We start from the raw sequence: 17,467 nt of genomic DNA on the forward strand, positions 1-17,467 counted from the left end.
ATTTTGATCAAATAAATCAATCTTTTATCATTGCGATAAAGCGATAGCAAGATCACATATCGCAATGACATAGGGAACATAAATAAATGGCACATTGGTTTCCGCCGATGCGATATCGCTATCGGCTATCGGCAATACTCTATACGCATTCTTAAAGCACCCCAAGCCATTCACCCCGATGCGATGCGATATCGCAATTGGCAATTAGCAATACCCTATGCATATTGTTAAGGTGCCCAGGTAATGCAGCCCGATGCGATGCGATATCGCAATCGGAAATCGGCGATATACGATCCATGTCACATATAATGCTTATACTCCTGACGCGATGCGATATCGCTATCGGCGGTCGGGGGTTTCAAATGGTGTCAATATAAGAGGTTAAGCTCCCCCGATGGCTGATTGCGATAAAGCGCAGATTTCAAAAAAGTCGTTAAAGTGGAGGGCTATTACGATCGAATCATATTTAAAGCTTGATCTGTTAAACAATGATTCACCTACGATCAACCGCCAAAACATCCACAGCACGCTTAAACAGGTCATTCGGCCGAATAATGATATAATGGGTATTTAAGGATTGGCAGGTTTTAAACGGCCATTTAATGTAATTGTAAGATCTTCCATGGATTCTATCCGCGGCCATTTTTAGAGTTAATCTCTCACCACGCTTTGATCAATATATCTTTCCCACATTGGATTTTCATTATCATTTCTATGTGTTACGTTTATTTTCGCTCCTGTGCAAAATTCTTCCAAAGCAGAAAACTCAAACAAAATGGGGAAGAAGTCCAAGAAAACTACAGTCGCTGCTGCTGCGCCATCCACAGCACAAGCCATCGCTGACCCAACAAATAAGAAGAAGGGACTGATATCTGATACGACATGCGCTGGTCTCGGCAGAGCTACTTGGAAAAGTTCCTACAACTTGATTGAAGCCGAAGAACCTGAAGTGACAACAGTCCGAGCTACTGCGGATTCAACCCGGAAATTTGAGGGTACTCTAAAGGACTTAGCTGACTCCTTCCTTCATCGGATAGCAGCTAGGGAACAAATCCTCCCATATACGGATGTGGTGTGGTGGTCAATTGAGGAAATCCCAATCATGGATAGGACTTTCAGCACCATAGATGGGAGAATTTTCGGGTCATTCAAGGCTGATGATTTGAGGCAAATGTATCATTTGCCTGAGCCAGAGAAGAAATACAATAAGGCGTTCCTGGAGAAATTCCGAGATGAGAACGAAGTTGAATCCGAACCCATCCGGGATTGGAGACAAAATCCGGCAAAGCACAAACATGAATCTTCCGGTAAGTACTCGGTTGATTACTTGGCTTCTCCTTATTGCTACGCTGGAATAATGATGTGTAGATTGTGGGGATTGCATGACTCTTCTAATTTCACTATAGAAATGGTTCCCTTAATGGAAGCGGCATGCAACAGTATAATAATGGATTGGGCCACTATTCTCTCAGACAAACTAGCAACAGCTGTGCTTGAGTTTAGAGGTAAAACCCGTATTTCTGAGAGGGTAATTCCCCCATTCTACTACAGTGCCTATATTCTAGATACCCTGTGTTTTAACTCTGAATTCCCTGTACTCGGCTGGAGGTGGACATCACAAGACCCCATGCCTATTCATATATATCATCAGAAATTATGGAAATCCTCTTATAAGCACCATTTGTACCAAGTCTGCAATGGCTTTATGTTGCCTATTTATTATTCCATTTTTGATAAACCTGCTCCCAAGATTTCCTACCAAGCGTAGATTGATTTAACAGCAGTAGGGAGATGGTTCGGGTAGGAGAAATTTACTTATATTAGAGTTTTCGGTAGCCAAGCCAAACCTCATGTCCTCCCTTTATACATACCTGATAAACTGCTGGCAAGGGAAATCGCTTACCAGATCATTGCTGAGAGTGTTACACAGACTCTCAAGAAAAATAAGAAGCAGGGCTGGCCCTCTTTTCCTTTGAGATGCGGTGTCTATACCTTGCATGATCTCAAACATGCAGAAAAAGAAGCTACAAAGATTCAATCATTAACTCTAGCAACTCTCCCTAATAGACAATTTGATCCAAGCAAAGTTGCCTATAATGCACTAAAACAGGCCAAATTGTCAAAATTTGATCATAAAGAAGATATGTTTCATGACCTGTTCTCCTCAGCTGAGTCAATATTGCAGGTTAAAGGATTGGCCCGAATGAGATATCAAGATGAAGGGTTAGTTGAATTCAATAGGCTTAGAGAGCAGAGGTTGCAAACTCTGCCTCTAGATCTATTAGCAACAACCCCAACAACATCGACAAGCGAGCCTGAACGGGAGTAGTCAAAGCAACCTCTGCCTACAACAAAAGAACAAGGAAAAACACAGGAGGAAACTCAGACTAAAGAAAAGGAGAAAGTGCAGGAGGAGACCCAGATGAAAGAGCAGAAGCAGACCAGCACTGAAATAAATGTGGATACACATATTGATCCCAAATTGCTCCAGGAATGGAAGCAATTTGATTCTACTATCAGTGGTCTGGAATGTTCAAAGAACACCGAGTCTTCAAGAGCAGCAGACACACAGGAAACCACTTCACAACACGTTCAAAGTGGAACCAGCGGCCCACCCATTTCAAAAGAGGTAGAAGTAATACCAAAATACCCCTCCGATCAAATCATTTTGCAGGTAGAAGAGATTCCTCCCTTGGATGTCTTCTACAACCCGAGTCATAAAGATGTAGTAAAACGACAGAGGAAAAGAAGAAGGACTGATCAACCTTCCCTTTTCCCAGAGCAGACAGTCACGGGCAATGTGGTTTGGAAGGAGGAATTCGACCCCTCTGATGACCTGACAAAACTGTCTCAATACGCTAGAGCCTATTCAGCAGCGACAATAGACAAGGCATCAGAAGTAAGCCTTTTGTTAAAAGCAAAGGACCAAGAAATCTTCTCATTGCAGGCACAACTAAATGAAGCAAAACAGAAAGCGGAACAGGCAGAACAACAACTGTTGACGCAACAGCAATTAAACAATTAACTAACTCAACAATTGCAGGCAGAGAAACAGCGGGTTGACCAAAGCGCAATCCAGAAGCAAAAAGAATTGTCAGAGGCCTTAGCACAACTGAAGGTGGCGAATGAGAAAATGCTGAAATCAAAAGATGAGCAAATTGCTCAACTATCAGCATAGATTGAAAAGACAAAGGGCGTTCCACAAGTAGCTGAATTCAGAATAGAAGCACTACAGATAAATACTGCATTGATAGCCCAAATTAAGCTTCTATGTCAACAAATCGCCCAGGTAGAGCCCCTATGTGAATTAACGGCATCCATAAGTAATAAAGTAGACAAGGCTAGGACTGAACTGGATCAGGCTGAAGAAATGATAGTTGCATTTCTCTACTGGCAAGATACTGATAAAGGACAAACGGCTAATTTACCAAGAATCTTAGAGTCACATAAAGATATACTCTTTACATAATGGCAGTCCCAGTTAATGAAAGCAGAGAGGGTAGTTTCAAGATGCAAATCAACTTCAAGCAATTTGGTTGAATTAGTTAATAACACCCTTTACTTGTCAAATATGATTGCCCAATGCACGCCAGGAAAATTTACAGCAGTAAAAACATTGGAGCAATCATGCTATCCAAATTTAGAGGAAAAAGGAAGATTAATTGCTGGAATTAACAGTTTAACCTGGGACACATATTGGTTTTTCTTGGTAAAACCACACACACAGAGAGCCGCCCTCAAGTGCCTTACGGATGCAATCGGGTATATTATCCCCGATATTCAGGATGCCACATACGCCGCACAGCTCAGCTCTCGCCTCAACAGACCACCCGAAGTGGAGCCAATGCTTGCTACAAGTCAGCTTAGATTTAAAGGCAAGCAACCTACTTGATGATTCATTGCCGCCGACTGCCAGATTGCTAAAGAAAATAGGATCAAAATCAATTGATACCAGTTTAGTAGGATTTCAGTTTTGTAGATAGTTATCTTAATTAGGTATTTATAGACCCTTTCATTGTTTTGGAAAGGGTCGTAAAGTTTTGTACTTGACTTAAAGACTAAAGTCACACTATTTTGCTTCAGCCATATTCTTTTATAAAACTCGACCAATTATTCTAATTTCAACATGGCAGCTTTTATGCAAATGTGCACTATTGTCTTTGTTTGAAAGCATCTTTGCATTGAAGGAAGAATCATAGATAGCGATTGATATTGGGAGTGTTTTATCAGCTCATATGGTACTATTATCTATGTCTGAGTCCATTCTTTTCATATGAATTGTTATTTGATTTCCTTTGCTATTATCGAATATATGTATGTGTTTTAACAGCAGTTCTGTATTCTTTCCACTATTGGATGTTTATGGTATGCTTTTCTTTTAATCATATATATGTTGATGATATAAATGAGAAGTGTAGTAATATTGCTTTAATCGCTTTGCTTAACTATTTAAGTGAAGTAATCCTTGAATAAATTAATGTCTATGTCTGTCAGATGGAGTCATCTATATGCCTGTTTGTAAACATAGATCATCAAGCGCTACACTTAGAGAAATATAATCATTCCCGGGATTAGTAGTAGTTAGTTTATTTTGCCAATAGATTAAGAAATTTTCCTATCGTTAGATTAGTCAATCAATTATCCATTCATCCCGTTTATCCATCACTGGGAAACTGCTCCCATTATCCCTAGTCGGAGCCACCATTCCAAACGGAAAAGGAGCTGTACTAAGGTTCGGACCGGGTGTTTATCCCCCAATGTTGTTGCAACGATTTTCGGGGCATCAACATTTTTGGCGCTAGAAGGAGGGCCTCAACTGTGAATGGCAAACAAACCCAAATCTGCAGGCCATTCTAAGAGTAATTCTCCCTCCATATCTCCTCGTACTTCCCAATTGCATGTTGGTTCTCCAGTATCCAAACAAGAAGAAGAGGAATCCATCACCACTGCTCAAACCCATCATACTCCAGAACAACTAAGTCTTGAATCCCCTGAAGTCCAGTCTCTTATCCACAAACTTCAGAGCTTCTCGATTTCCCCACAGAAATTTGAGGTATCACAAAGCAGTGCTACTTCGTAGTTCAATCTACGTCATCCTCTCACCAGACTTCAGAGCGAAAAACTCGGTATTGAACCCACTGAGTTCCCTTTACCCAAAAGTAAAAAGGAGAAAAAATATACTGAAGGATCTGATAGTGAAGAGCTTTCATCTACATCCTCCATTTCATCTTCCCCTCTGCGAAGTCAACCATCCACTCCCCCATTACATATTGTTGTTCATCAGGGATTAGGAACTCTAACATCCCAACCTGTTCAATCCTCAACATTATTTCCTTCCTAGACATTTGGAATTCCAACAGTAGTATCATCTACTACTGCTGTTATAATGGCAGATCCATGGACCAGGCCTGGTGCAGTCAACATGCCTGCACCATTGCATGCATTACCAGATGCTCCTGAAAAGTGGCTACCCAAGTTTAACCCAGATGATGGGACCCAAGCTGAGGAACATATCAATAATTTCATGTTGGCAGTCAACTTGAAGGGAGTAACAGAACAAGATGTTGTTGTTAGACTTTTCCCTTACACCTTGCAAGGATCAGTAGGATCCTGGTATTTCTCTTTACCCTCTGGTTCCATTACCAGTTGGAATACTTGCCAAGAGCAGTTTCTTACTAAGTATGGAGATGATAGGTCTTTGGCTACACTAATAAACGATCTCTCCAATCTTAGGATAGAGCACAGGGAACCAATTAAGGAATTTAATGCCCGATTCAATAAAATTTTGAATAAAATCCGGACAACCTCCAAACCAAGTGAACAAATCCGAAGCGAATGGTATATAACCACCCTACCTGCCAATATAGCCATTTTTGTAGATAGGGCTGGGAAACCTACCTTAGCCGAAAACATGAAAGAAGCACTTGTTGTGGAGAAGCGCATTAATGCTCTAGAAAAGAAAGCTGCTCTGGAAGACAGAAAAGCCAAAAAAGTTTCTTTCAAAGATGATTCTAGGAAGAAAACCCCAAAAGATCCATATGACATGGAGGGTCTGCAAAAGGTCCTCAAAATGTTGTCAAACGAAATGGTTGAAATAAAAAAGCAGGTAGCCGAAACCTCAACCAAAAGACCCTTTAGGACTTATAAGAAAACATAATCAAAGCCACCGAATGTCATATCTAATGCAGATTCAAATCAAGAAGAAGAAGAAGAAGAAACAATCTCATCAACTGATGCTGAAGAAGAAGTTGTTGAATGTCATGGAATGTGGGATTTTATACTGCCTAACTCCGATACAGATAATGAAGAAGAAGCTTTTCCTGTCACTACTAGGAGTAAAACTACCTCCGAACCTGTTCAAGCAACTTCAAAGAAAAGGAGTGCTGGTGCTGCTACAACAAAGGAAAAAGTTCCTACAAGAAAGTCGCCTGCAGCAGTTCCCCAAAACCAACCTTCAACCTCTAATACTCCCTCAACATATAAAACAGTAGTGGTATTCGATTCAATGGAATACAATATTGTTGATGACATGAAGAAAACTAAGGCAAACATTACCATGTTTGAACTTAGTAAATTAAAACATCAGCAGAAATTGCTTCTCAAAGAATTGAATGTTGTTCCTTCTTCACCTCTTCCCAGTGCTAAAGTGGCAAATGGTTCAGGGCAACCTCCTCCCGGTATGGTTGAAGCTACCGATGCAATTCTGATTGGAGATAGATCAAATTCTCATACCCCACCTTTCCTCTTGACCTATGAGATTTACAACAGAAACCTGCACAGCTATTTAATTGACTCAGGGGCATCTTCTAACATAATGCCAGCTTCAGTTTGTTCCAAACTGAACATTGAACCCCAGAAGTCTATTATTCATATTGTACAGTTGGACAGGACCAAAGTACATGTTTTGGGAGAAATTAATTCCGTAACTATCAGGTTATCTGCTGATCCCAGAGTAGTACAGAGGATTGATATCCTAATAGCCGATATACCTGAGTTTTACGGTTTAATTTCGAGTAGGGATTGGTCTGAGAAATTGCATGGGTATATTTATACTGATTGGTCACATATGTGGCTTCCCTACAAGGGTAAGCCAAATCAAATAAGGATCGATCGGGAAAAACATATGACCGATACAGTTACAGAATTCGAACAAGAAAACCAACCGGTGTCATTCAACAACAACATTTTGGGGAATTATTCATCAGAGTCATTCTTTGGCAACTTCGTTGCCCAACCCTCTCCTTTCTCAGTAAACCATTCTACATCTTAGATCAAAAATTTTTCACAAACAGATCGATCAAGATGTTTTAATGACACTGGGGAAAATGAAAATAAAATTGTTAATACTTCTTTATTTTGGTCTTCATATTTTGATGGCTATAAGTCCAGCGAGGGCTCAGGAGCAGGTTGTATTTTGGTTAATCCACAAGGAGAAAAAACAATGTTGTCCTGTAGGCTAGAATTCGAATGCACTAACAATACAGCTGAGTATGAAGCCTTAGTCCAGGGACTATATAAAGCAATCGGTCTTAAAGTGCAATATTTGAAAGTATTCGGCGATTCTGAAATTATTGTCAAACAGGTGAGGAATGCAATCCATTGTCTTTCAAATCACCTCAAGCATTATCAATCGCTAGTACAAGAACTTACCTCGCACTTTTCCGCATTCAACATTTCCTCCATCCCTAGGTCTCAAAACTTGGCAGCCGATCTGCTAGCCAATGTAGCTTCCAAGCTCCTACCTTCTGAAGACTACAACCCAGATAGATTTTCTGTAGAATTGCTTTTTAGGCCCTCAATTCCTGAAAATGTCACTAATTGGAGAGTATTCAACCATGATGAGGATATTTTACAATTTTTAAATTCTGAAAAGTCCTATGATGATCAAATTATCGAGGAAAATGACCATGACCTACAAATGAAAGAAACGCCTCAGGAAAATTCAATCCCTAAGCCTGTGGTAAAGCTGGAGGATCTTTATGATATCAAAGACAGGTTTAAACCTGTAACTAATGCAAAGCTCCAAAGTTCTACCCTTAGGTTTGAATTGATAAATCTGGGCACTGAGCAAACTCCTCAAAACATTAACTTAGGACTAGGACTTTCCTTGGAAGAGAAGGAGGCATTCATTAGACTGTTAAGGAAAAGTAAACAAGTTTTTGCTTGGAAATACGATGATTTGAAGACATATGATACATCCATTATCCAGCATACCATTCCAATGCTTCCCGATCAGAAACAAATTCAGCAGAAGTTAAGAAAAATACATCCAAACTTAGAGAGTCAGATAAAATCCGAACTTAACAAACTCTTGAAAGCCAATATTATTTTTCCTGTCCGACACTCAAACTGGGTCTCTAATATGGTGCCAGTCAGAAATAAAAATGGCGACATTCGGATTTGTATTGATTTCAGAAATTTGAACAAAGCGAGCTTGAAAGACAATTTCCCATTACCTACTATGGAGCAAATACTCCAATCAGTAGCAGGCTCTGAATTGATGTCCTTTCTAGATGGTTTCTCAGGATATAACCAAGTCCTGGTCCATCCTGATGACCAACTTAAAACCACATTCAGAACAAAATGGGGAACATATGCATAACAAAAAATGCCTTTCGGACTTATAAATGCAGGAGCGACATTCCAAAGAGCGATGGACATAGCTTTTAAAGGGTTGATTAATAGAACAGTAGTCGTCTATTTAGACGATATTACTATATTCTCTAAGGAGAGGTATAATCATTTGCATGATCTAAATCAAATCTTTCAACGTTGCAAAAGATATGGTATTTCTCTTAACCCTAAAAAGTCTTTCTTTTCTCTTGATCAAGGGAAGCTCTTGGGCTTTATTGTGTCTAAGGATGGCATTTATATTGATCCTGATCGGATCAAAGAAATCTCTGAAATCCCTTTCCCACATAATAAAAAATCCATGCAGTCATTTTTAGGCCAAATCAATTTTGTTAAAAGAATTGTTCCAGATTTTTCTCAAATTATTTTGCCACTTCAAACAATGATTAAGAAAAATTCAGTCTTTAAGTGGGGATCAGCAGAAAAAGAAGTGTTTGATCTAATCAAGCAATCAATAATCAATGCCCCAGCCTTAAATACTCCCAATTTTTCTAATCATTTTACATTGTATACTATCGCATCCAACTTGTCTTATGCCACAGTACTCACGCAACTAAATGATCACAATCTGGAAGCACCCATTTCATTCTTTAGTTCAAATCTTCAGGGTGCTGAATTGAATTACTCCGAAGTAGAAAAACAAGCCTTTGCTGTATTTAAAGCAGTCAAACATTATAGACCCTTCCTTTTGAAAACCCACACAAAAGTTATAGTTCCTTTCCCCGCAGTTAGGCAGCTATTAATCCAAAGAGAACTGGGTGAAAAAAGGGCAAACTGGGTCACAGCGCTTCAAGAATATGACTTAGAAATTAAGCCAGCAAAGATTGTTAGAGGCCAAGGTTTTTGCAGGTTATTGGCAGGAGCATCCAACATTCCAGAATCAGGTGATACAGATCAAACTGAAGAAATCAACCAGATAAGTATTATTGATTCTAAGTCACAATATGTAGATTTAATCTTTTATTTGAAAAATGGATATGCACCTCCTAACCTGTCTTACAAAAACAAAAGGGCCATTAGGTTAAAAGTGAAAAATTTTACGATTATTGATGATGTGCTTTTTAGGTAGAATTATGATTCAATCCTATTAAGATGCCTTGAGAAACCTGAAGCACAAAATGTTTTGCAGGAATTACATGATGGACCAGCAGGAGGACATTTTGGGGCTGAAACAACAACCCACAAAATTATTCATGCTGGATACTATTGGCCCACTCTGTTTAGAGATGCCCACGAGTATGTAAGGAAATGCCGCAATTGTCAAACTTTTAGTGGAAGACAACGAAAACCAGCTTTCCCTCTGCAACCAGTCAACATTGAACAACCATTTGAGCAATGGGGATTGGACATCATTGGGGAGATTACTCCACCTTCTTCCAAACAGCATAAGTATATCCTTACTGCTACCGATTATTTTACTAAGTGGGTTGAGGCAATTCCTTTGAAGATAGCAAATTCTGAAGAAATCATTGAATTCATAGATCAATTCATCATTACCAGGTTTGGTGTCCCAAATGCTCTTGTTTTTGATAATGCATCTTACTTCTCAGGAAATGCTATGTTTGATTTCGCTATTAAAAGAGGATTTAAATTGAAATATTCTGCTAATTACTATCCCCAAGGTAATGGTTTAGCAGAGTCTACCAATAAAAATCTGATTAAAATCATTAAGCGAACTATCGAACAAAATCATAAAAACTGGCACAAATCCTTAATGTTCGCATTATGGGTTGATAGGATAACATAGAAAGCTTCTATAGGATCTTCTCCATTCAACCTTGTGTATGGAAAAGAAGCAGTACTACCCACGAATCTTGTTCTTCCTTCTCTAGCCCTAGTTCAGTTCATTGAGGAAAGTCCTTCTTCTTCTATTCAGCTTAGACATGATCAAATTCTAAAACTAGAAGAGGAAAGAGAAAAAGCCAGGGTTATTCATGCCAAACATCAGCAAATCATCGAAGCCGCTTTTGATTCAGTCTCATCCGGTTCAAAACAATTCCAAGTCGGTGATTTAGTTCTGAAATGGGACAAAGCCCATGAGGACAAGGGAAAACACACCAAGTTCCAGAAGATGTGGCTTGGACCATTTCAGATCTGTGAAAAGATAGGCCATTCGACCTTTATATTGCAAGATTTATCAGGTTCGAGAGATTCTCTCCCTGTTAATGGCCTTATCTTGAAGAAATTCTTTAATTGAGAAGGTAACCCCTTCTCCTTTTTTTTAGTTTAATAGAGTTTTGTAGTTTGTAGGATCTTTAGAAAATAAAGTTGTAAGGTATCTCCCTTTGACCTTTGCTGGATTTGAAGATTGCTCAACAGAAGTAGTATGGATATTTGCTTTTAAATAATATAGGTCTCAACCAAAAGGGATAATTTCTAGGAAACTAGGTATCATTGTATTCTGAAACCACACTTCAAGTTTTGTGAACTCCTCTCAAAGTTTAGAAGTATTGTAAATCATTTTCTGTTTTCAAATTGGTCACAAAAGGTTATCAATATCAAGATAGAAGCTAATCCAACTTCAGCATCTTCAACTCCTACCCTGTCATCCATTTACTCTTAAGGAGAAAATTGTCCATCCCATTCACTAAATTTTATGATTACTCAGAGTGTAATTCTAAAATATTTGATATAAAAGATAAGAGGTCTTATTACAAGACTGCTTACCATGATCATCGGGAAATAGTTTAACCGACATTACCAATACTGCATACCATAACAGGGTAATGGCTTAGAATTATAAGACAAGGGGTCTCATCACGAGCCAGCTTGTTCGGTTAGATTACTACCGGTGAATGGCATTGTCAATAGCTGGCCACCAAACCAGGATAGTGGCTTTTTATCTTATCAATAACAAAAAAAGGAAATGAAATACAAAATATGAAAACATGTTTTGAATTCATTCTGTTAATCACACTCTTAATTGATGGAACAATGGAAAATAGCATGGTTAAAAGGTATCCCTGTCGAAACTATGAACGTTTGCTGGCAGCAGAGGCTCTACCTATGACAGACGAGTTCACTATAAAAGCTGATTTGGAAAGGTTTTCTGTTTTATCATTATAAACCAATAGAGGCCTATTTAAAACTTAGAATGTATCTATTTTCTCAAAAAGAGAGGAAATTAGCAAAAATAGTTTCATTTTTACTTGGAATGCATATATACCTAGTTATATTAGAATTTTCCCCTTTGATTAGAACTCTATTTTGAAAAAGTTTAAGTATTTCTATACTTTTCAGAGATAACTGGTTCTTCCAGCGAATCGCCAACTGTTGTGCTCTACAACAACCCCCCATTTCATATCATGTTTATTCACAAAACTTTCATATGAAATGGGTCCCTTTAGATTTTGATTGGTATCAATGTTGTATTATTTAAAAAGGTCCGTAAACGAAATGAAAACATTATATAAAAACCTTTTGAAAAACCCATTTTGATCAAATAAATCAATCTTTTATCATTGCGATAAAGCGATCGCAAGATCGCATATCGCAATGACATAGGGAACATAAATAAATGGCACATTGGTTTCCGCCGATGCGATATCGCTATCGGCTATCGGCAATACTCTATACGCATTCTTAAAGCGCCCCAAGCCATTCACCCCGATGCGATGCGATATCGCAATCGGCAATCGGCAATACTCTATGCATATTGTTAAGGTGCCCAGGTAATGCGATATACGATCCATGTCACATATAATGCCTATACTCCCGACGTGATGCAATATCGCTATCAGCGGTCGGGGGTTTCAAATGGTGTCAATATAAGAGGTTAAGCTCCCCCCGATGGCCGATTGCGATAAAGCGCAAATTTCAAAAAAGCCGTTAAAGTGGAGGGATATTACGATCGAATCATATTTAAAGCTTGATCTGTTAAACAATGATTCACCTGCGCTCAACCGCCAAAACATCCACAGCACGCTTAAACAGGTCATTCGGCCGAATAATGATATAATGGGCATTTAAGGATTGGCAGGTTTTAAACGGCGATTTAATGTAATTGTAAGATCTTCCATGGATTGTATCCACGGCCATCTTTAGAGTTAATCTCTCACCACGCTTTGATCAATATATCTTTCCCACATTGGATTTTCATTATCATTTCTCTGTGTTACGTTTATTTTCGCTCATGTGCAGAATTCTTCCAAAGCAGAAAACTCAAACAAAATGGGGAAGAAGTCCAAGAAAACTACAGTCGCTGCTGCTGCGCCATCCACAGCACAAGCCATCGCTGACCCAACAAATAAGAAGAAGGGACTGATATCTGATACGACATGCGCTGGTCTCGGCAGAACTACTTGGCAACGTTCCTACAACTTGATTGAAGCCGAAGAACCTGAAGTGACAACAGTCTGAGCTACTGCGGATTCAACCCGGAAATCTGAGGGTACTCTAAAGGACTTAGCTGACTCCTTCCTTCATCGGATAGCAGTTAGGGAACAAATCCTCCCATATACGGATGTGGTGCGGTGGGCAATTGAGGAAATCCCAATCATGGACAGGACTTTCAGCACCATAGATGGGAGAATTTTCGGGTCATTCAAGGCTGATGATTTGAGGCAAATGTATCATTTACCTGAGCCAGAGAAGAAATACAATAAGGCGTTCCTGGAGAAATTTTGAGATGAGAACGAAGTTGAATCCAAACCCATCTAGGATTGGAGACAAAATCCGGCAAAGCACAAACATGAATCTTCCGGTAAGTACTCGGTTGATTCCCTGGCTTCTCCTTATTGCTACGCTGGAATAATGATGTGTAGATTGTGGGGATTGCATGACTCTTCTAATTTCACTATAGAAATGGTTCCCTTAATGGAAGCGGCATGCAATAGTATAATAATGGATTGGGCCACTATTCTCTCAGACAAACTAGCAACAGCTGTGCTTGAGTTTAGAGGTAAAACCCATATTTTTGAAAGGGTAATTCCCCCATTCTACTACAGTGCCTATATTCTAGATACCCTGTGTTTTAACTCTGAATTCCCTGTACTCAGCTGGAGGTGGAAATCACAAGACCCCATGCCTATTCATATATATCATCAGAAATTATGGAAATCCTCTTATAAGCACCATTTGTACCAAGTCTGCAATGGCTTTATGTTGCCTATTTATTATTCCATTTTTGATAAACCTACTCCCAAGATTTCCTACCAAGCGAAGATTGATTTAACAGCAGTAGGGAGATGGTTCGGGGAGGATAAATTTACTTATATAAGAGTTTTCAGTAGCCAAGCCAAACCTCATGTCCTCCCTTTATACATACCTGATAAACTGCTGGCAAGGGAAATTGCTTACGAGATCATTGCTGAGAGTGTTACACAGACTCTCAAGAAAAATAAGAAGCAGGGCTGGCCCTCTTTTCCTTTGAGATGCGGTGTCTATACCTTGCATGATCTCAAACATGCAGAAAAAGAAGCTACAAAGATTCAATCATTAACTCTAGCAACTCTCCCTAATAGGCAATTTGATCCAAGCAAAGTTGCCTATAATGCACTAGAACAGGCCAAATTGTCAAAATTTGATCATAAAGAAGATATGTTTCATGACCTGTTCTCCTCAGCTGAGTCAATATCGCAGGTTAAAGGATTGGCCCGAATGAGATATCAAGATGAAGGGTTAGTTGAATTCAATAGGCTTAGAGAGCAGAGGTTGCAAACTCTGCCTCTAGATCTATTAGCAACAACCCCAACAACATCGACAAGCGAGCCTGAACGGGAGCAGTCAAAGCAACCTCCGCCTACAACAAAAGAACAAGGAAAAACAAAGGAGGAAACTCAGACTAAAGAGAAGGAGAAAGTGTAGGAGGAGACCCAGATGAAAGAGCAGAAGCAGACCAGCACTGAAATAAATGTGGATACACATATTGATCCCAAATTGCTCCAGGAATGGAAGCAATTTGATTCTATTATCAACGGTCTGGAATGTTCAAAGAACACCGAGTCTTCAAGAGCAGCAGACACACAGGAAACCACTTCACAACAGGTTCAAAGTGGAACCAGCGGCCCACCCATTTCAAAAGAGGTAGAAGTAATACCAAAAGACCCCTCCGATCAAATCATTTTGCAGGTAGAAGAGATTCCTCCCTTGTATGTCTTCTACAGCCCGAGGCATAAAGCTATAGTAAAACGACAGAGGAAAAGAAGAAGGACTGATCAACCTTCCCTTTTCCCATAGCAGACAGTCACGGGCAATGTGGTTTGGAAGGAGGAATTCGACCCCTCCGATGACCTGACAAAACTGTCTCAATACGCTCGAGCCTATTCAGCAGCGACAATAGACAAGGCATCAGAGGTAAGCCTTTTGTTAAAAACAAAGGACCAAGAAATCTTCTCATTGCAGGCACAGCTAAATGAAGCAAAATAGAAAGCGGAACAGGCAGAACAACAATTGTTGACGCAACAACAATTAAACAATCAACTAACTCAACAATTACAGGCAGAGAAACAGCGGGTTGACCAAAGCGCAATCCAGAAGCAAAAAGAATTGTCAGAGGCCTTAGCACAACTGAAGGTGGCGAATGAGAAAATGCTGAAATCAAAAGATGAGCAAATTGCTCAACTATCAGCACAGATTGAAAAGACAAAGGGCGTTCCACAAGTAGTTGAATTCAGAATAGAAGCACTACAGATAAATACTGCATTGATAGCCCAAATTAAGCTTCTATGTCAACAAATCGCCCAGGCAGAGCCCCTATGTGAATTAACGGCATCCATAAGTAATAAAGTAGACAAGGCTAGGACTGAATTGGATCAGGCTGAAGAAACGATAGCTGCATTTCTCGACTGGCAAGATACTGATCAAGGACAAGCGGCTAATTTACCAAGAATCTTAGAGTCACATAAAGATATACTCTTTACATAATGGGAGTCCCAGTTAATGAAAGCAGAGAGGGCAGTTTCAAGATGCAAATCAACTTCAAGCAATTTGGTTGAATTAGTTAATAACACCCTCTACTTGTCAAATATGATTACCCAATGCACGCCAGGAAAATTGACAGCAGTAAAAACATTGGAGCAATCATGCTATCGAGATTTAGAGGAAAAAGGAAGATTAATCGCTGGAATTAACAGTTTAACCTGGGACACATATTGGTTTTTCTTGGTAAAACCACACACACAGAGAGCCGCCCTCAAGTGCCTTACGGATGCAATCGGGTATATTATCCCCGATATTCAGGATGCCACATACGCTGCACAGCTCAGCTCTCGCCTCAACAGACCACCCGAAGTGGAGCCAATGCTTGCTACAAGTCAGCTGAGATTTAAAGGCAAGCAACCTACTTGATAATTCATTGCCGCCGACTGCCAGATTGCTAAAGAAAATAGGATCAAAATCAATTGATACCAGTTTAGTAGGATTTCAGTTTTGTAGATAGTTATCTTAATTAGGTATTTATAGACCCTTTCATTGTTTTGGAAAGGGTCGTAAAGTTTTGTACTTGACTTAAAGACTGAAGTCACACTATTTTGCTTCAGCCATATTCTTTTATAAAACTCGACCAATTATTCTAATTTCAACATGGCAGCTTTTATGCAAATGTGCACTATTGTCTTTGTTTGAAAGCATCTCTGCATTGAAGGAAGAATCATAGATAGCGATTGATATTGGGAGTGTTTTATCAGCTCATATGGTACTATTATCTATGTCTGAGTCCATTCTTTTCATATGAATTGTTATTTAATTTCCTTTGCTATTATCGAATATATGTATGTGTTTTAACAGCAGTTCTGTATTCTTTCCACTATTGGATGTTTATGGTATGCTTTTCTTTTAATCATATATATGTTGATGATATAAATGAGAAGTGTAGTAATATTGCTTTAATCGCTTTGCTTAACTATCTAAGTGAAGTAATCCTTGAATAAATTAATGTCTATGTCTGTCAGATGGAGTCATCTATATGGCTGTTTGTAAACATAGATCATCAAGTGCTACACTTAGAAAAATATAATCATTCCCGGGATTAGTAGTAGTTATTTTATTTTTCCAATAGATTAAGAAATTTTCCTATCGTTAGATTGGTCAATCAATTATCCATTCATCCCGTTTATCCATTATTGGGAAACTGGTTCCATTATCCCCAGTCGGAGCCACCATTCCAAATGGAAAAGGAGCTGTACTAAGGTCCGGACCGGGTGGTTATCCCCCAATGTTGTTGCAACAATTTTCGGGGCATCAACAAGTCGTTAACTTGGGAATTTACAAGCTTCAAGCATGAAAACGGAGAAAAATGGGAAGAACAGGGGCAAAGAGCTGAAATTGGCAAATACCTGGTTAAAATAGCGCCAAGGGCAACTGGACTGGTCCAATGGCGAATGGTGGAGACGAATTCGAAGGTGGCAGCAGCTCAATTGCTTGAATTTTGAATTTTGGAGGCAAACGGGCGAAAATGGCAGCAGCAGCTCTCCACTATGTCCAATGAAAATGACTAACAAAATGGTTGAAAACGCATATTTTTATAAAAATTTGGCATATTTGCGCTTTTGGCGCTTTTCCGCGATGACGTCAGCATGACGTCATCGGCGGGTCCCGGGTACGGCAGGATGACGTGGCATCTGACGAGGATGGCGACGTGGCATAGGACACGGTGGCAAGGTGTGGACGCTGGCGGATGAAGTGGCAATGACGTGGAGCAGCGGCGGGGACGCAGGTTGATGACGTCACGAAGACGTGGCGCTGACATCAGAGGCGGGGGAGCGGTATCCGGTTTCCTCCCGCACCGCTTTTCAACGTAGGCGGTATTGGGGGAGGGGCCTCCAATCATGCCGGGAGGACGACACGGGGCGGCGGTACGGCAGGGAAACCGCCCATCCCCCGGACGTTAACCTCCGGC

General features: G+C 39.8%; 1 protein-coding gene across 1 annotated transcript in view; it reads left to right on the forward strand.

The window, feature by feature from the left end:
• Positions 1–775: 775 nt before the first annotated feature.
• Positions 776–17,467, forward strand: part of LOC149203583 (uncharacterized) — a 40,729-nt gene continuing 24,037 nt past the window's right edge. The window contains exon 1 of the mRNA XM_089401926.1: positions 776–995. Within this exon, the coding sequence (XP_089258052.1) occupies positions 776–995 (220 nt within the window). The remainder of the gene's footprint in view (positions 996–17,467) is intronic.

This window comes from Pinus tabuliformis, chromosome 2_1 (assembly GCF_031772625.1).
Source record: "Pinus tabuliformis cultivar Carrire ecotype Pingquan chromosome 2_1, CPIR1, whole genome shotgun sequence".
NCBI lineage: Eukaryota > Viridiplantae > Streptophyta > Pinopsida > Pinales > Pinaceae > Pinus > Pinus tabuliformis.